The sequence below is a fragment of the Rhinatrema bivittatum genome, chromosome 6 (genome assembly GCF_901001135.1).
Source record: "Rhinatrema bivittatum chromosome 6, aRhiBiv1.1, whole genome shotgun sequence".
NCBI lineage: Eukaryota > Metazoa > Chordata > Amphibia > Gymnophiona > Rhinatrematidae > Rhinatrema > Rhinatrema bivittatum.
Genome location: NC_042620.1, coordinates 11,714,059 through 11,734,195, shown reverse-complemented (window position 1 = coordinate 11,734,195; position 20,137 = coordinate 11,714,059). Strand labels below are relative to the sequence as shown.

The 20,137-nt window shown below is 54.1% G+C and overlaps 1 protein-coding gene across 2 annotated transcripts in view; it reads right to left on the bottom strand.

The window, feature by feature from the left end:
* The window catches only part of LOC115093386 (sterol 26-hydroxylase, mitochondrial-like), a 67,971-nt gene that overhangs the window by 18,426 nt on the left and 29,408 nt on the right, over window positions 1-20,137 (bottom strand). For both annotated transcript variants that reach the window (XM_029605039.1, XM_029605040.1), the window contains exons 3-5: window positions 17,630-17,829; window positions 12,494-12,691; window positions 2,158-2,321 (exon numbers count right to left, since the gene is read on the bottom strand). In XM_029605039.1, coding sequence (XP_029460899.1) covers window positions 2,158-2,321; window positions 12,494-12,691; window positions 17,630-17,829 — 562 coding nt within the window. The remainder of the gene's footprint in view (window positions 1-2,157; window positions 2,322-12,493; window positions 12,692-17,629; window positions 17,830-20,137) is intronic.

Genomic DNA, 20,137 nt, shown 5'->3' with positions numbered 1-20,137 from the left:
GAGAGTCAGTGACAGAGCTGGGATTAGAACTGAGGCACAGGGAGATAAAGTGACTCACCCTAGGGTCACACAGAGAGTCAGTGACAGAGCTGGGATTAGAGCTGAGGCACAGGGAGATAAAGTGACTCACCCCAGGGTCACACAGAGAGTCAGTGACAGAGCTGGGATTAGAACTGAGGCACAGGGGGATAAAGTGACTCACCCCAGGGTCACACAGAGAGTCAGTGGCAGAGCTGGGCTTAGAACTGAGGCACAGGGAGATAAAGTGACTCACCCCAGGGTCACACAGAGAGTCAGTGACAGAGCTGGGATTAGAATTGAGGCACAGGGAGATAAAGTGACTCATCCCAGGGTCACACAGAGAGTCAGTGACAGAGCTGGGATTAGAACTGAGGCACAGGGAGATAAAGAGACTCACCCCAGCATCACACAGAGAGTCAGTGACAGAGCTGGGATTAGAACTGAGGCACAGGGAGATAAAGTGACTCACCCTAGGGTCACACAGAGAGTCAGTGACAGAGCTGGATTAGAACTGAGGCACAGGGAGATAAGTGACTCATTCCAGGGTCACACAGAGAGTCAGTGACAGAGCTGGGATTAGAACTGAGGCACAGGGAGATAAAGTGACTCACCCCAGGGTCACACAGAGAGTCAGTGACAGAGCTGGATTAGAACTGAGGCACAGGGAGATAAAGTGACTCACCCCAGGGTCACACAGAGAGTCAGTGACAGAGCTGGGATTAGAATTGAGGCACAGGGAGATAAAGTGACTCATCCCAGGGTCACACAGAGAGTCAGTGACAGAGCTGGGATTAGAACTGAGGCACAGGGAGATAAAGAGACTCACCCCAGCATCACACAGAGAGTCAGTGACGGAGCTGGGATTAGAACTGAGGCACAGGGAGATAAAGTGACTCACCCCAGGGTCACACAGAGAGTCAGTGACAGAGCTGGATTAGAACTGAGGCACAGGGAGATAAGTGACTCATTCCAGGGTCACACAGAGAGTCAGTGACAGAGCTGGGATTAGAACTGAGGCACAGGGAGATAAAGTGACTCACCCCAGGGTCACACAGAGAGTCAGTGACAGAGCTGGATTAGAACTGAGGCACAGGGAGATACTCACCCCAGGGTCACACAGAGAGTCAGTGACAGAGCTGGGATTAGAACTGAGGCACAGGGAGATAAAGTGACTCACCCCAGGGTCACACAGAGAGTCAGTGACAGAGCTGGGATTAGAACTGAGGCACAGGGAGATAAAGAGACTCACCCCAGCATCACACAGAGAGTCAGTGACAGAGCTGGGATTAGAACTGAGGCACAGGGAGATAAAGTGACTCACCCCAGGGTCACACAGAGAGTCAGTGACAGAGCTGGATTAGAACTGAGGCACAGGGAGATACTCACCCCAGGGTCACACAGAGAGTCAGTGACAGAGCTGGGATTAGAACTGAGGCACAGGGAGATAAAGAGACTCACCCCAGCATCACACAGAGAGTCAGTGACAGAGCTGGGATTAGAACTGAGGCACAGGGAGATAAAGTGACTCACCCCAGGGTCACACGGAGAGTCAGTGACAGAGCTGGATTAGAACTGAGGCACAGGGAGATACTCACCCCAGGGTCACACAGAGAGTCAGTGACAGAGCTGGGATTAGAACTGAGGCACAGGGAGATAAAGTGACTCACCCCAGGGTCACACAGAGAGTCAGTGACAGAGCTGGGATTAGAACTGAGGCACCAGGAGATAAAGGGACTCACCCCAGGGTCACAGAGAGTCAGTGACAGAGCTGGGATTAGAACTGATGCACAGGGAGATAAAGTGACTCACCCCAGGGTCACACAGAGAGTCAGTGACAGAGCTGGGATTAGAACTGAGGCACAGGGAGATAAAGTGACTCACCCCAGGGTCACACAGAGAGTCAGTGACAGAGCTGGGATTAGAACTGAGGCACAGGGAGATAAAGAGACTCACCCCAGCGTCACACAGAGAGGGTCAGTGACAGAGCTGGGATTAGAACTGAGGCACAGGGAGATAAAGTGACTCACCCCAGGCTCCCAGAGAGGGTGTATTCTGACTTCAGACCTGGGCATTCTGCTTACAGCTCTCTGCTGTGACATTTGGGCCCTTGTTCAGCTCTCTACACGGAGTACATACCGTGTCTATCCCGGCCAGCAGCAGCTCGGCCACACTGCCGTACACCTCCTTGCTGGTCAGCCTGCCGCTGGACAGCAGGTAGGTGAGGTACTCGCCTTCCACCTCCTCTCCGTGCTCCAGCCTCTCCTGCACCTTCTGCATCTTCTTGTCGATCAGTTTCTTTCCTGCACGGAGAAACGTCTCATGAGTTTCTGCTTTCACAATACGGGCATTTAAGTTTCCGGACCCTGAACAGGAGCTCCCAGGAGGACCGAGGTCGCCCTGTGCAGAGCTGAGAATTTCCGGCAGCTCCCTGTCCACCAGCAGGACTGCGGGGTGGGCGTCTCACGGCAAACCCCGCTGCACGGTGAACAAGGCAAGGGGGGGAGCAGGGAGAATCCCGCAGGCCCTGGCACGAGGACAGACGGAAGCCCGGGCTCAAGCCCAGAACACGGCGCACGGAGCTTGAGAGAAATCCCAGGTCCCTCTTGCGCCAGCCGCTGAGGTGCGAGAGCTCCGGGAGTCACCGGAGGGCACCCCAGAGCTGAGAACGGAGCCGGTGCCCTCCAGCGGGGCGAGAGGGGCAGGACTGAATGACTCCCAAACCCGCGCTAAGTCCCCAGTTACCCCCGGCCGTGCCTGTGAATGCAGAACCTGAGCTGGCCACACGATTACAGTGCCACGTGCGGACCATATGCAGAGGACTTTCAGGCGCCTACAGTGTAGTGGAATTTCAGCCCAAATTAGGCCTCCACATCACAGGCTGAAAATTCAGCTTAACTTATGTGACTGAGACTTTAAATTACCAGGGACAGGGCTTCTCCTCCTCCTCCTGAGAGAATACCCGGACCCGCCATCAGTTCACCCCCCGGCACCCCTCCCCCCTTCCCTCGTCTAACTACAAACTCCCTAAGATTTTAAGTCGGCTTGGCTGCTGCTCCTTGGTCTTGGTGGCCCGGCTACCACCGAGCCTGTGTCCTGAGCCGGCCATGGGGGCTGCCTGCGTCTCCGCCTGCACCTCCAACGTTTGCCCTTCGTTCTGGCAGCCCCCGCGCTCGCCGCTGAATTGGTGAGGTAGCCAGGGCACCGGGAAACGCGCTCTGCCGGGTCACACGTCCGCCACGGCCTCACTTTTTTTTTCTGCAACTACGTGGACTGGAAACAGGACCCTGGGCTTGCAGGACTCTTGGATTGACCCAGAACGGCTTCGTCTTATGCTCAGCAGTGACCCTGGGTCACGTGGGCCCTGGGGCCAAATCCTCTCTCTGTCCCACAGCCCTGGGGATCGGATTTTTTCCAACGGGGGGGGGGGAGGGGACACTTCTCTCTTCAGTGTGCGCGAGGGATGTGAGCGCCAACAAAGTACTCTGGAGTCTCAGGATGGGGGTGGGGTCCAGATAAAACTTTGCTACAGAACTTCTTCAGAACAACTTTGTGGCGCTGAACCCGTCTGATACAGAAAATTGTTATCACAAACTCTCCGCCTCTCCTTCATCCGTGCAGGTGCCCCCTCCCTCGGCAGATGGAGGCAGGAAAGAGCTCGGCCTCCAGGGCACGGAAAAGTAAGAGCCTGGGACAGGAGGATCCAGAAAATCAGGAAACCTCAGCGCATCTCCCAACCTCAGCTCTGCTGCGCAGGGTGAAGGCGCCGGATGGGGCTTCCCAAAGGCTCTTCCTCTCACTTCTCCTTCTCCAGGCTGACGCACGGGATCTTCTGAATGAGCAGGGAGCAATCGGCTCCTCTCATTTCCCCCCCACTCTAGGGCAGGAGCGGGGTGGGGAAACAAAGCCTTTGCGCAGAGGGAGGTCTCCTGCGGCAGGAGACGGAGCGGGCAGAATCTTCCCCTATCCTGGACACCCCAGAGAAGGGACTTTCCCCCGCCGTGCCCTCCCCCAGGCAAGAACCAGGGCTCTCAGCAGAATCTCAGGAGCCGAACTCTGGAAGCAGCTCCACCGGACAGGCTGCGGCCTGGATAGGGTCACAGCCCCAGCTACAAACAACGTAAAAGCCTCCTCCTGCCTCCAAACTCCTCCACGCAACACTGCCACTGCCACTGCCACTGCCACACGCACCTGGGATGCAACCTGCTTTTATACAGGCGGGACGGGGGGGAGGCTGGCCACTCACTGGGGGTGCGCACTCCTCCCTCCACTGCCTGAGCTTACTCGTACCTGAAAGGCTGGGAGCTAGGGGTATCTAGAGGGGACCCCCCCCCCCAAAGGGTCATCGCACAAGGATCCTTCGGGTTTGCCCCACGCATTCTCAGCGTCTGCTACTATTTTAGACTCCAGCACCTGCTCTGGGAGGGCGTTCCACACATCCGCCACCTCTTCTGTGACAAGACACTTCCCGGTGTTACTCCTGAGCCCGCTCCCCCTTCAAGCCCCATTTCCTGAACACACCCAGATCAGTCCAGACGAGCGGGTTCATTCATCCCTACCTGTGGATGGAGGCAGAGCGCAAAACCTTGGGACACTGCTACATATCCGAGAATGCCACCTGCAGTCCCTCGGTATTTCTCTGCCTCCAGCACTCGGGAGAGGTGCAAAGCCTGCAGTCCTGACTGATCTGGAGTTTCGGACATTCGGTGCTCCCCCAGGTGCCAGGTCCCTGTGGCGAGCCATCCCTCGGGTCGAGCCGGGCGGTTGTAGCCCAAAGGTCCCGGGGCCACTGATAGTCAGAGGGCTGGCTCCCTCTGTGGGCTCTGAAGTCCCCTCCTGTTCGCTTTTGGCTCGCCTTCAGGAAAGTAGCCCCTTCAGGGGTTTTATGTTCTGTTTCTTCTTTTGTGCTTAGTTAAAAAAAAAAAAGTGAAAGCAGCCTCTTTGCAGGCTCTGAGCTGGGCAGCCAAGACAAGTGGCCTGCATGGCAGCTCCGGGAGAGACCGACTCCGGAGATTTCGGTGGGTGCAGGGGGGAGCGGCTCGTACTGGAGCAGCAGACAGTTCTCCGGTGGGGAATAACTCTCTCGGGGTGCCCTTTTCGATGCGGCTGGCCACGCGCACGTTTCCCGCCTCTGCCTTCTCGGCTGCGCGCCGACGGGAACTGAGCTGCAGCGCGTTTTCTTTCAGTTTGCTGGCGGCGGCCACGTGCTGCGCCCCTTCCTCTGCCGGTTTTTCTCCGTCTGGCAGCGAGGTGGAGAGGAGTCGGCCCGATGTCTGACAAGTCCTGGGTGGAAGTCTGTAAGGCCTGCGGCGTTTGGTCAGCGTGCTAGAGCTCCCTTTCCCTGTGCATGGTTTGTGTCATGGCGGGGGAGGGGGGGTTCCTCCGCTAAGAGTCTGAAGTCCAGGTGGTCCTCACGGTGGGGCCCCAGATACCCGGTCCCACTTTGGTGGAGGGGGACCTCGGACAGGGGGCCCAGTCCATCTGGGGATCCGGGGACTACCCTCGCCTCTCTTTCCTGCAGTTCAGCGGAATGAGGAGGAGGATGCGGAGTCCAACCCCAGTACTTCAGAGGGGACTTCTGGGGGCCCAAGGGGGTTTTCTCCTGAATTTGTCCTCTTCATGCATGAAGCTTTCCTGGCTCGGGAAGAAGGAAAACGGAGGCTTAAGGAGAGGTCTGCAGGTCCCTCCAAGAGACCTCGGAGGACTTATTGGGGTCCTTCAGGAAGTGCTCACAAGGATCGGGGGTCCCTGTTCCACGTGAGTGGGCTCAGATCGAGGAGATCTAGATGATTCCAAGGAGCCTCTGGGCTATGGTGACTCCTCGCCCGTAGTGGATCCGGATGGGGATCCGGATAAGATGTAGCACTCGGACCCTGATTGCCCTAAGGATGTGGTCGAGGGACCTGATGCGGATGGAGATGACCCTTGTGTGGTCTGCCTTTTTAAGAAGAAGGCACTTCGGCCTCTTATTCCCCAGGTGTTGGAGGAATTAGGGGTGAAGCTCACTCAAGAGCAGTCTGATAGTGAGGGAGTTAATCAGGTTCTGGATGGTCTTCGGGGGCCACCCAGTGCTTTTTCCATTCTGAAGAAGATCCAGAAGCTAATTAGCTGGGAGTGGGACTCTCCAGAAGCTGTCTTGAAGGTTGGGAGAGTGATGGCGAAACTTTATCCCTTCCTACATGAGCATTTGGATCGCCTTAAAACGCCTAAGGTGGATGCCGCGGTGTCCACAGTCACTAAGAAGACCATGATCCCAGTAGCAGGAGCTGCTGCTCTGAGGGATGTTCAGGACCTCAAGTTGGAGATTCAGCTCAAGTGGATTTTTGAGGTGCCAGCCCTCAATCTCCACGTGGCGGTTTGTGCCAGCCTGATGCAGCGAGCCTGTTTATGTTGGATTCAAAAGCCACAGGAACAGGTGTCCTCGAGGGTGCATTCCCCTTCCCAAGCGACTCGTCTTGAGGCGGGAGTAGCGTATGTGGCAGATGCCTTGTATGACCTGGCACGTACCATGGGATGGAGCACGGTTTCAGTGGTGGCAGCAGGATGGCTTCCGTGGCTGCGTAATTGGTCAGCGGATATGTTGTCCAAATCTCAGTTATGTAATCCTCCCTTTAAAGGCAAGCTTCTGTTCGGGAAAGACCTCGATCAGCTCATGAAATCCCTGGGAGAAACTAAGGGCAAGAGGCTACTGGAGGATGAGAAGAATGTCAAGAAACTCTTCTCCTCCTGACCCCGTTTTCGTGAGACAAGGAGCTTTCGGTCTGGAAGGGGCCCTGCGTTCTCGGGTTTTAAGCAGACTTCAGGTCGGCAGCAGTCCTTTCGGGCTACTGGAAAGTCCAATAGAGGCGGAGCTGGTCAGGGAACTGGTGGAAATAAGCCTGCCCAATAAAGTCAGGCAGGTCCACTTCTCGCAGTCAGCGATCGGAGGCAGGGGTCTCGCTTTTAAGAAGAGTGGACCAAGATTACCTCCGATCAGTGGGACGGTTATGCCTTAGAACTTTCTCGACCACTCAGGCAGGCTTTTCTGGAATCGCATTGTGTTTCCCAAAACAAGCGGGAAGCGATAGAGGGGACGCATTGAAGATTGATGAGTCTAGAGGCTACAGTCCCAGTCCCACGGAGCAAACAAGGTCAGGGAAGGTGCTCCATCTATTTTGTAGTTCCAAAAAAGAGGGCACCTTTCGCCCCATCTTGAATCTGCAAAAGGTAAATTGGAGTTTGCGGGTACCACGTTTCCGGATGGAAACGCTGCGCAGTGATTTCGGTGGTCCTAAAGGAAAGTTCCTGGCATCTCTGGATCTCACCGAGGCTTATCTGCATATTCCCATTCGTCAGGACCACCAGACATTTCTCCAGTTCAAAGCGCTGGGTCAGTATTTTTAGTTTCGGGCTTTTCCCTTCGGGTTAGCCGCGGCGCCTCGAACCTTCACAAAGGGGATGGTGGTGGTAGCAGCGGCCTTGAGAAGGGAGGGGGTGTTGCTACATGCACACCTGGATGATTTGCTCATCCGGGCGAAGACGGAGGACAAGTGCTCTTGTTCAGTGCACCGAATAATGTCTCTTCTGTGTTCGCTGGGATGGGCGATCAATCTGGCAAAGAGTCACCTGGTGCCGTCTCAATCCCTGGATTATATGGGAGCTCGATTCAATACCCTGAATCGCAGAGTGTACCTGAGAGCCGACAGGGTGGCCAAGCTGCAGAGTCAAATAAGTCACCTGCTCCACCTCCCTGTACCGAAGGTCTGGGATTACTTAAAAGTGCTGAGCTCTACGGCCTCAATGTTGGAGTTGGTGTTGTAGGCATTTGCTCACATGCGCCCGCTGCAGAAGGCATTATTATCCCGCTGGAATCCCCTGTCAGAACAGTATTTTCTCCCGTTGCCTCTCCTGAAGGAAGCAAGGTTCAGCCTAGCGTGGTGGTGGTCGAGGAGTAATTTGGAGAAAGGAATGGAACCTCGAAGTCCCAGATTGGGTGGTGGTGACCACAGATGCCAGTCTCAAAGGCTGGAGAGCAGTGTGTCTAGGTCGGTCGGCTCAGGGCCTTTGGTCGATGGCGGAGCAGTCCTGATCCATCAATCGTCTGGAGACGAGGGCAGTGCGCAGAGCTCTCGAAGCATTCCTGCCACTGGTCCAAGGTCGAATGGTGCGAGTGTTTTTGGACAATGCGACAACGGTGGCCTACATCAATCACTAAGGTGGAACCAAGAATCCCACTGTGGCTTGGGAGGCCCAGTTGTTGTTTGTGTGGGCGGAGCATCATCTCGAGGGGATTGCGGCTTCCCACGTTGCAGGAGTAGACTTTCTAAGCCGGCAACAGTTGGACCCAGAGCAGTGGAAACTGTCCCTGGAAGATGTCTGAATCGCTCAACCATATCCCCATCTTTTTCCTCTCTTCTAGGGTTTACATGTCAGGTCTTCATAACTCATCTCGTTTTGCACCCCTCCTCTGCAGCACCTCCACCCGTCTCTATCCTTTCAGAGGTTCGGCCTCCAGAACTGGACGGAAATCTCCAGGCGAGGCTTCACCAGCGATCTGTATGCAGGCATTAGCACCTCCCTCTCCTCTGCTGGTTATTCCTCCCCCGTGCACCCTGATGCCCCTTTGGCTCTGGTAACCACCTCACAGTTTCATTACCTTGAAATCATTTGATTTCTTAACCCACGATCTCTCTCCAAGTTGGCACACATCAGTATCTAACTCCCTACAGATTGTGTATCACTCCTCTGGATTTCTGCCTCGCAAAAGCAAAGTTATGCAGTTTACAGGCTTGAAACTTTACTGCTGAGCAGGCAAACACTCCTTAAATTTTATCAGATCACTTCTCATTCCATCTACTCCACCAGGAGACTACGTGAGAACTACAGAATAAAGGCAGAACCTGACCTATATACTCAATTACCCCCAGCGTACCTCCGATGGGCACTACAGAATGAATGCAGAACCTGATCTATATACTCAATTACCCCTAGCGAACCTCCGATGGGCACTACAGAATGAATGCAGAACCTGACCTATACACTCAATTACCCCCAGCGTACCTCCGATGGGCACTACAGAATGAATGCAGAACCTGACCTATACACTCAATTACCCCCAGCGAACCTCCGATGGGCACTACAGAATGAATGCAGAACCTGATCTATATACTCAGTTACCCCCAGCGTACCTCCGAGGGGCACTACAGAATGAATGCAGAACCTGACCTATATACTCAATTACCCCCAGCGTACCTCCGATGGGCACTACAGAATGAATGCAGAACCTGATCTATATACTCAATTACCCCCAGCGTACCTCCGATGGGCACTACAGAATGAATGCAGAACCTGTCCTATATACTCAATTACCCTCGGCGTACCTCCGATGGGCACTACAGAATGAATGCAGAACCTGTCCTATATACTCAGTTACCTCCAGTGTACCTCCGATGGGCACTACAGAATGAATGCAGAACCTGTCCTATATACTCAATTACCCCCAGCGTACCTCCGATGGGCACTACAGAATGAATGCAGAACCTGTCCTATATACTCAATTACCCTCGGCGTACCTCCAATGGGCACTACAGAATGAATGCAGAACCTGTCCTATATACTCAATTACCCTCGGCGTACCTCCGATGGGCACTACAGAATGAATGCAGAACCTGATCTATATACTCAATTACCCCCAGCGTACCTCCGATGGGCACTACAGAATGAATGCAGAACCTGATCTATATACTCAATTACCCCCAGCGTACCTCCGATGGGCACTACAGAATGAATGCAGAACCTGTCCTATATACTCAGTTACCTCCAGCGTACCTCCGATGGGCACTACAGAATGAATGCAGAACCTGTCCTATATACTCAGTTACCCCCAGCGTACCTCCGATGGGCACTACAGAATGAATGCAGAACCTGTCCTATATACTCAATTACCCCCAGCGTACCTCCGATGGGCACTACAGAATGAATGCAGAACCTGTCCTATATACTCAGTTACCCCCAGCGTACCTCCGAGGGGCACTACAGAATGAATACAGAACCTGTCCTATATACTCAATTATCCCCAGCGTACCTCCGATGGGCACTACAGAATGAATGCAGAACCTGTCCTATATACTCAATTACCCTCGGCGTACCTCCGATGGGCACTACAGAATGAATGCAGAACCTGTCCTATATACTCAATTACCCTCGGCGTACCTCCGATGGGCACTACAGAATGAATGCAGAACCTGATCTATATACTCAATTACCCCCAGCGTACCTCCGATGGGCACTACAGAATGAATGCAGAACCTGATCTATATACTCAATTACCCCCAGCGTACCTCCGATGGGCACTACAGAATGAATGCAGAACCTGTCCTATATACTCAATTACCCCCAGCGTACCTCCGATGGGCACTACAGAATGAATGCAGAACCTGTCCTATATACTCAATTACCCTCGGCGTACCTCCGATGGGCACTACAGAATGAATGCAGAACCTGTCCTATATACTCAATTACCCTCGGCGTACCTCCGATGGGCACTACAGAATGAATGCAGAACCTGATCTATATACTCAATTACCCCCAGCGTACCTCCGATGGGCACTACAGAATGAATGCAGAACCTGACCTATATACTCAGTTACCCCCAGCGTACCTCCGAGGGGCACTACAGAATGAATGCAGAACCTGATCTATATACTCAATTACCCCCAGCGTACCTCCGATGGGCACCTCAGAATGAATGCAGAACCTGTCCTATATACTCAGTTACCCCCAGCGTACCTCCGAGGGGCACTACAGAATGAATGCAGAACCTGATCTATATACTCAATTACCCCCAGCGAACCTCCGATGGGCACTACAGAATGAATGCAGAACCTGTCCTATATACTCAGTTACCCCCAGCGTACCTCCGATGGGCACTACAGAATGAATGCAGAACCTGTCCTATATACTCAATTACCCTCGGCGTACCTCCGATGGGCACTACAGAATGAATGCAGAACCTGATCTATATACTCAATTACCCTCGGCGTACCTCAGATGGGCACTACAGAATGAATGCAGAACCTGATCTATATACTCAATTACCCCCAGCGTACCTCCGATGGGCACTACAGAATGAATGCAGAACCTGTCCTATATACTCAGTTACCCCCAGCGTACCTCCGATGGGCACTACAGAATGAATGCAGAACCTGTCCTATATACTCAGTTACCCCCAGCGTACCTCCGATGGGCACTACAGAATGAATGCAGAACCTGTCCTATATACTCAGTTACCCTCGGCGTACCTCCGATGGGCACTACAGAATGAATGCAGAACCTGACCTATATACTCAGTTACCCCCAGCGTACCTCCGATGGGCACTACAGAATGAATGCAGAACCTGATCTATATACTCAATTACCCTCGGCGTACCTCCGATGGGCACTACAGAATGAATGCAGAACCTGATCTATATACTCAATTACCCTCGGCGTACCTCCGATGGGCACTACAGAATGAATGCAGAACCTGTCCTATATACTCAGTTACCCTCAGCGTACCTCCGATGGGTCGCTTCCTCTTTCTCTGCTGTCATGCTATGGTCACTGTGCTACTATGAATCTCTCTTTTATCGCCAGCCCCCTGCAGCCATTGCTTTCTCTTTTGATTTTCGAGGGTTTATGCTGGAGACCATTTGTTTCCCGGGAAGAGGAATGCAAAGCCAGAGATGAGCTGAGCCTGCCGCTCCTCCTGACCTATCTTCATCAGAGGGAGGAGCAACTTTGTTCAGTTTATTTTGTCCTTTCAAGCTGTGGGTTACTAGGAGATCGGGCGTAAATATGAGTTTTGTTTATTCTGATCGTGTAATGCCGGTGGCGCGGGCAGTGCCGTCGCACTGCGTCCCTCCCCTTAAACGTGCATTCAGTGACCAGGCCCGCGAGCCCCTGCGTCTTTAGGGTGGCGAGGCCCGTGGGAGAGCAGCACTCAAGACAGCGCCGTGGGGATGGGGAAGGGTCTGCCAGCTTTCTGACCAATGCCCTTAGGCGACTGCCTACACTGTTAAGTGGCAAATGCAGGCCTGCCCAGGGCCAAATATGCCCTCTCTCCAGCTCCCCGCACCCCAGCCTTGTGGGGTCTGCTGTGCTTCTTGGCCAGTGGCCTCCTTGCGGGTCCTCGGCCCCTGCAGGGAGCTGTGACCTCTGACAGGCACATTCACTCGCTGCAAAACCGGCTAAGGACCCGCACTCTCTCCAGCTCCCACCACCACCCGCACTCTCTCCAGCTCCCACCACCACCACCGGCTAAGGACCCGCACTCTCTCCAGCTCCCACCACCACCACCGGCTAAGGACCCGCACTCTCTCCAGCTCCCACCACCACCCGCACTCTCTCCAGCACCCACCACCACCACCGGCTAAGGACCCACACTCTCTCCAGCTCCCACCGCCACGCGCACTCTCTCCAGCTCCCACCACCACCACCACCGCTGCCTCTGCCTCACCGAAAGCAAAGATGGTGTCCCAGCCCTCCATGTAGCGGCTCCAGTAGGGCAGCAGGTTCCTGGTCCACTTGGGTAGGAAGGTGGCATAGATGGAATTCTTCAGCATGAGGCCGACGGAGCTGATGAACCTCTGAGTCTCCGGCGGGATCTGCTTTTCCAGGCAGCCCATGCGCGTCTCGAAGAGGATGGCGGAGATCCCTGGAGTGGGGGGGGTGACAGGAAGACCAGCGGGTTAGGGTCTGCAGGAGGGGGAGCAGGTGGAAAAGCAAGTGGGCAAAACGCGGCTGTCAGTGCGAAAGAGAGGCCTGCCCGAGCCTGCAGGGTGCGTAGGAAAAAGTTAGTTTGGGTCACTCACATCTGATCTGGCCGTACTTCCTATAGGCAGGGTTATATTCCAGGCGCTGGGAAGATACGGAGCTTATCTTTAATCTTATTAGCACACAAACTGTGTATAAATCTCTCACTAGCATTAATGTCCAGCGGAGATGAATCCTGCACAATAAAACAGGTTATAAGGGTCACGGAGGTTCGGGAATTGCTGAGGTGAGGAGCTGGAGGAGCAGCCGGGGAAGGAGACGGGGGTAACGCACATGGACACACGACTTTTACAAGAATATTGCATCTGTTTGAGGAGAGAACAGTCCTGAAAGTTCATAAACAGCTGTTCCCGTCACCACTGATACTCTGCTGGCATTAAGACTGTATCTGTGCACAAACTATCTCCCAGAATCATCTGCAATACAACACTTCAGAAACCTCCAAACCAAACCTGGCCCAGCGACCCACAGCACCACAAACGGGCATAAGGTAACTCTGCAAACCCTGAAGAGCAGATATTCAAGGGTCACTGTCTAAGTAGGTCAGCTGAATAAGACTCTCACCTCGCCTGACCTCCACCTGCCTCTGACCCTTGCCTGGACTCTCACCTCGCTGGACCTCCTCCTGCCTCCGACCCTTGCCTGGACTCTCACCTCGTCTGACCTCCTCCTCCTGCCTCCGACCCTTGCCTGGACTCTCACCTCGTCTGACCTCCTCCTCCTGCCTCCGACCCTTGCCTGGACTCTCACCTCGTCTGACCTCCTCCTCCTGCCTCCGACCCTTGCCTGGACTCTCACCTCGTCTGACCTCCTCCTCCTGCCTCCGACCCTTGCCTGGACTCTCACCTCACCTGACCTCCTCCTGCCTCCAATCCTTGCCTGGACTCTCAACTCACCTGACCTCCTCCTGCCTCTGACCCTTGCCTGGACTCTCACTATGCCTAACCACAACCTGCCTCTGACCCTTGCCTGGACTCTCACCTCACCTGACCTCCTCCTCCTGCCTCTGACCCTTGCCTGGACTCTCACCTCGCCTGACCTCCTCCTGCCTCTGACCCTTGCCTGGACTCTCACCTCGCCTGACCTCCTCCTCCTGCCTCTGACCCTTGCCTGGACTCTCACTATGCCTAACCACAACCTGCCTCTGACCCTTGCCTGGACTCTCACCTTGCCTGACCTCCTGCCTCTGACCGTTGCCTGGACTCTCACCTCGCCTGACCTCCTCCTGCCTCTGACCCTTGCCTGGACTCTCACCTCGCCTGACCTCCTCCTCCTGCCTCTGACTCTTGCCTGGACTCTCACCTCACCTGACCTCCTCCTCCTGTCTCTGACCCTTGCCTGGACTCACACTATGCCTGACCGCAGCCTGCTTGCGACCATTGTCTGGACTCTCACCTCGCCTGACCTCCTCCTGCCTCTGACCCTTGCCTGGACTCTCACCTCGCCTGACCGCAGCCTGCTTCTGACCCTTGCTGGACTCTCACCTCGCCTGACCTCCTCCTGCCTCTGACCCTTGCCTGGACTCTCACCTCACCTGACCACAGCCTGCTTCTGACCCTTGCTGGACTCTCACCTTGCCTGACCTCCTCCTGCCTCCAACCCTTGCCTGGACTCTCACCTCACCTGACCTCCTCCTGCCTCCAACACTTGCCTGGACTCTCACCTCACCTGACCTCCTCCTGCCTCCGACCCTTGCCTGGACTCTCACCTCGCCTGACCGCAGCCTGCCTCTGACCCTTGCCTGGACTCTCACCTCGCCTGACCTCTTCCTGCCTCTGACCCTTGCCTGGAATCTCACCTCGCCTGACCTCCTCCTGCCTCTGACCCTTGCCTGGACTCTCACCTCACCTGACCACAGTCTGCTTGCGACCATTGTCTGGACTCTCACCTCGCCTGACCTCCTCCTGCCTCTGACCCTTGCCTGGACTCTCACCTTGCCTGACCGCAGCCTGCTTCTGACCCTTGCTGGACTCTCACCTCACCTGACCTCCTCCTGCCTCTGACCCTTGCCTGGACTCTCACCTCGCCTGACCGCAGCCTGCTTCTGACCCTTGCTGGACTCTCACCTTGCCTGACCTCCTCCTGCCTCCAACCCTTGCCTGGACTCTCACCTCACCTGACCTCCTCCTGCCTCCAACACTTGCCTGGACTCTCACCTCACCTGACCTCCTCCTGCCTCCGACCCTTGCCTGGACTCTCACCTCGCCTGACCGCAGCCTGCCTCTGACCCTTGCCTGGACTCTCACCTCGCCTGACCTCTTCCTGCCTCTGACCCTTGCCTGGAATCTCACCTCGCCTGACCTCCTCCTGCCTCTGACCCTTGCCTGGACTCTCACCTCACCTGACCGCAGCCTGCTTCCGACCCTTGCCTGGACTCTCACTATGCCTGACCACCTCCTGCCTCTGACCCTTGCCTGGACTCTCACTACGCCTGACCACCTCCTGCCTCTGACTCCTGCCTGGACTCTCACCTCGCCTGACCTCCTCCTGCCTCTGACCCTTGCCTGGACTCTCACCTTTCCTGACCTCCTCCTGCCTCCGCCCTTGCCTGGACTCTCACCTTTCCTGACCGCAGCCTGCCTCTGACCCTTGCCTGGACTCTCACCTCGCCTGACCTCCTCCTGCCTCCGACCCTTGCCTGGACTCTCACTATGCCTGACCGCAGCCTGCCTCTGACCCTTGCCTGTCCTTGGACCACGTCCTTAGTCATGTGCAGAGACCTTTGCCTAAGTCCTGCCAGCTCCGACACCCAAAGGCCCAACCCAAGGGGCATGTGGATGGCAAAAGTGAAGCTCCGGTCTTCGGTCTCCACTTTGCTGGGTCTGCCTGCTGGCAGTGAGAACCTGCAGCTAATCTCACCCCAGTCCACGGATCCATAGATACACCTTTAGGTCTGCTATTGAGCAGGTCTAACTTATCCAGTTAACTTAACTGTGTAAGTCTGAATATCGACACTTATTTGGCCAAGTCAACTAGATAAGTAACTCTTCCCTCAAACACCCAATTCACGCCAAGCTGGTGAAGCAATTACCCAGCTCAGTCCTGACCACTGAATGGAACCAGTTATTCAGCCACCACCACTTATCCAGCTAAGTCTCCAATATATGCAAATTTATCTCATGCATAGTCACTGTGGAGGTCCAGAAAACCCACTATGGCTAACAGCTTTGATCCCTGATCTGAAATCTCAGATTTCTGAGAAGAGAGAGGCAATGTTAATAATGTTACCAAATTACAGGTAGGCAAGAGGAGACATTGCAATAAGGTGATTCATTCAAGCTCACAGACAGCCAGAGTCAGAGCTGGGATTAGAGCTGAGGCACAGGGAGATAAAGTGACTCACCCCAGGGTCACACAGAGAGTCAGTGGCAGAGCTGGGATTAGAACTGAGGCACAGGGAGATAAAGTGACTCACCCCAGGGTCACACAGAGAGTCAGTGGCAGAGCTGGGATTAGAACTGAGGCACAGGGAGATAAGTGACTCATTCCAGCATCACACAGACAGTCAATGACAGAGCTGGAATTAGAGCTGAGGCACAGGGAGATAAAGTGACTCACCCCAGGGTCACACAGAGAATGAGTGACAGAGCTGGGATTAGAGCTGAGGCACAGGGAGATAAAGTGACTCATCCCAGGGTCACACAGAGTCAGTGGCAGAGCTGGGATTAGAACTGAGTCACAGGGAGATAAAGTGACTCACCCCAGGGTCACACAGAGTCAGTGGCAGAGCTGGGATTAGAACTGAGGCACAGGGAGGTAAAGTGACTCACCCCAGGGTCACACAGAGAGTCAGTGGCAGAGCTGGGATTAGAACTGAGGCACAGGAGAGAGAGGTCTGGATTTGTCAATAGACACATTAGGCCTGTGCCCAGGACAGAAAGATTGTGGAGGTAGCAGTCCAGCTGAACATTTACTGTGTCTGAGCTGCACTAAACCTCTCATCAGAGTACAACCCTGTGCTTCCTGCTCTAACTATTTCCCTCCCAGGCAGAAAGGAGAGAACAGGCCTGGTGGGGTTGAGGCTGGAGCAGAGCCTAGAAAACCTGTTCTGTTCTTTAATTCAGTGCCTCCCTCCATGTCTTGTGCAAGATGCGGGGGGGAACAGCTAAAACCTAAACCAGTGACTGCCCCCGGGGTCAGAAAGTCAGCGGCAGAGCTGAGACTGAACTCGTAAGTCCACAGCATTCTTAGCTGAAGGGTGGTCTCCTTGCCTGACCCCATCCTGCGGTGCACGGTGCCCGCAGCTCTTCCTGCGAGTCCCTTGGAGTTACTCTCCCCTTCCAGCAGTTCACTGGTCCCGAGAGGAGCTCCCAGTGTATCTCTGGGCTGTGGGGGGGGGGGGGGGGGGTGTCGGGCCGCCGTGGCCGTACCCGCTGACCTGCCAGCTCACTGGGCCACGGCTGCTGCTTAGTCCCTGCATCAGGAGTGCATGTCCAGCTCACTCGTGGGTCGCAAGGCTTGGGAAAATATCTTTTCTTGGAAGGGACAGGAAGAAAGGTTGCAGAGATGCTTCGGAGCTGGCGCGGCCTTTTAAAAGCCTCGTGAAGCAGGGCCTTACGAGAACCCAAAAGCTTGTCCTCAGTACTGCCTGGGCATAAATTTCTTTTTGTGACCCAGTGAACAAATCTCACAACCTCCCGAGCACCCGAGCTCGTTGATAACTCCCGGAGCCCATTCCCACCCCAGATTCACCGCCGGAGGTTTGCAGACCCCTGCAGCGCAGTCACCAAGGGCGGCAGGGAGGGCTCGGTGCAGCTTGCGCTGTAAACCCGGGACGGAGGCGTGCGTTTTTTGTCCCCCCGTCTGCGGGGCCACGTACCTTCAAAAGCAAACCTGTAGAGGACGCTGGCCATGTCGTTCACCATCACCCCCGAGGGGCTCTCGCGCCTGAGGTCCTGCAGCATGGTAAGGAGGTCGGACACCACCTCGTTAATGATGCCGGTGTAGCGCATGGCCTCCCGCGGCTTCAGCATCCTCTGGTTCAGGACCGTGCGCAGCGTGTGCCAGCGCTCGCCTTCCCTGGGAGAAAGGGAGCGAGAGCATTACGCACAACATCGTAACGAGATCCTGTGCCCCGACCCACCCCCTGCTTTACACAAGCTGGAGGTCCAGTCGTCTGGTGCTGCAGTGACAAATCAGTGAAATGGTTCCCAAACTGGAGATGTTTCCTCAGCCTAACTTTCCATCCTATCTCTGGCCTCATGTGCTGCTCTTCTCTATCATTTCCTGTCTCCCTGCTCACTTGTGTCATTTCCTGTCTCCCTGTGCTCTGCTGCTCACTTGTGCCATTTCCTGTCTCCCTGCTCACTTGTGTCATTTCCTGTCTCCCTGTGCTCTGCTGCTCACTTGTGCCATTTCCTGTCTCCCTGCTCACTTGTGTCATTTCCTGTCTCCCTGTGCTCTGCTGCTCACTTGTGCCATTTCCTGTCTCCTTGCTCACTTGTGTCATTTCTTGTCTCTGTACTTGTGCTCTGCGGCTCACTTGTGTCACTTCCTGTCTCCCTGTGTTCTTTACTAGAGTCATTTCCTATCTGTCCTCGTGCTCTGTGGTTCACTTGTGTCATTTCTTGTCTCTGTCCTTGTGCTCTACGGCTCACTTGTGTCGTTTCCTGTCTCCCTGTGCTCTTTACTAGAGTCATTTCCTATCTGTCCTCGTGCTCTGCGGTTCACTTGTGTCATTTCTTGTCTCTGTCCTTGTGCTCTACGGCTCACTTATGTCATTTCCTGTCTCCCTGTGCTCTTTACTAGAGTAATTTCCTATCTGTCCTTGTGATCTACGGCTCACTTGTGTCATTTCCTGTCTCCCTGTGCTCTTTACTAGAGTCATTTCCTATCTGTCCTCATGCTCTGCGGTTCACTTGTGTCATTTCCTGTCTCCCTGTGCTCTTTACTAGAGTCATTTCCTATCTGTCCTCATGCTCTGCGGTTCACTTGTGTCATTTCCTGTCTCCCTGCGCTCTTTACTAGAGTCATTTCCTATCTGTCCTTGTGATCTACGGCTCACTTGTGTCATTTCCTGTCTCCCTGTGCTCTTTACTAGAGTCATTTCCTATCTGTCCTCATGCTCTGCGGTTCACTTGTGTCATTTCCTGTCTCCCTGTGCTCTTTACTAGAGTCATTTCCTATCTGTCCTCATGCTCTGCGGTTCACTTGTGTCATTTCCTGTCTCCCTGCGCTCTTTACTAGAGTCATTTCCCATCTGTCCTTGTGATCTACGGCTCACTTGTGTCATTTCCTGTCTCCCTGTGCTCTTTACTAGAGTAATTTCCTATCTGTCCTTGTGATCTACGGCTCACTTGTGTCATTTCCTGTCTCCCTGTGCTCTTTACTAGAGTAATTTCCTATCTGTCCTCATGCTGTGCGGTTCACTTGTGTCATTTCCTGTCTCCCTGTGCTCTTTACTAGAGTCATTTCCTATCTGTCCTTGTGATCTACGGCTCACTTGTGTCATTTCCTGTCTCCCTGTGCTCTTTACTAGAGTCATTTCCTATCTGTCCTTGTGATCTACGGCTCACTTGTGTCATTTCCTGTCTCCCTGTGCTCTTTACTAGAGTCATTTCCTATCTGTCCTCATGCTCTGCGGTTCACTTGTGTCATTTCCTGTCTCCCTGTGCTCTTTACTAGAGTCATTTCCTATCTGTCCTCATGCTCTGCGGTTCACTTGTGTCATTTCCTGTCTCCCTGCGCTCTTTACTAGAGTCATTTCCTATCTGTCCTTGTGATCTACGGCTCACTTGTGTCATTTCCTGTCTCCCTGTGCTCTTTTTTAGAGTCATTTCCTATCTGTCCTCATGCTCTGCGGTTCACTTGTGTCATTTCCTGTCTCCCTGCGCTCTTTACTAGAGTCATTTCCCATCTGTCCTTGTGATCTACGGCTCACTTGTGTCATTTCCTGTCTCCCTGTGCTCTTTACTAGAGTAATTTCCTATCTGTCCTTGTGATCTACGGCTCACTTGTGTCATTTCCTGTCTCCCTGTGCTCTTTACTAGAGTAATTTCCTATCTGTCCTCATGCTGTGCGGTTCACTTGTGTCATTTCCTGTCTCCCTGTGCTCTTTACTAGAGTCATTTCCTATCTGTCCTTGTGATCTACGGCTCACTTGTGTCATTTCCTGTCTCCCTGTGCTCTTTACTAGAGTCATTTCCTATCTGTCCTTGTGATCTACGGCTCACTTGTGTCATTTCCTGTCTCCCTGTGCTCTTTACTAGAGTCATTTCCTATCTGTCCTCATGCTCTGCGGTTCACTTGTGTCATTTCCTGTCTCCCTGTGCTCTTTACTAGAGTCATTTCCTATCTGTCCTCATGCTCTGCGGTTCACTTGTGTCAT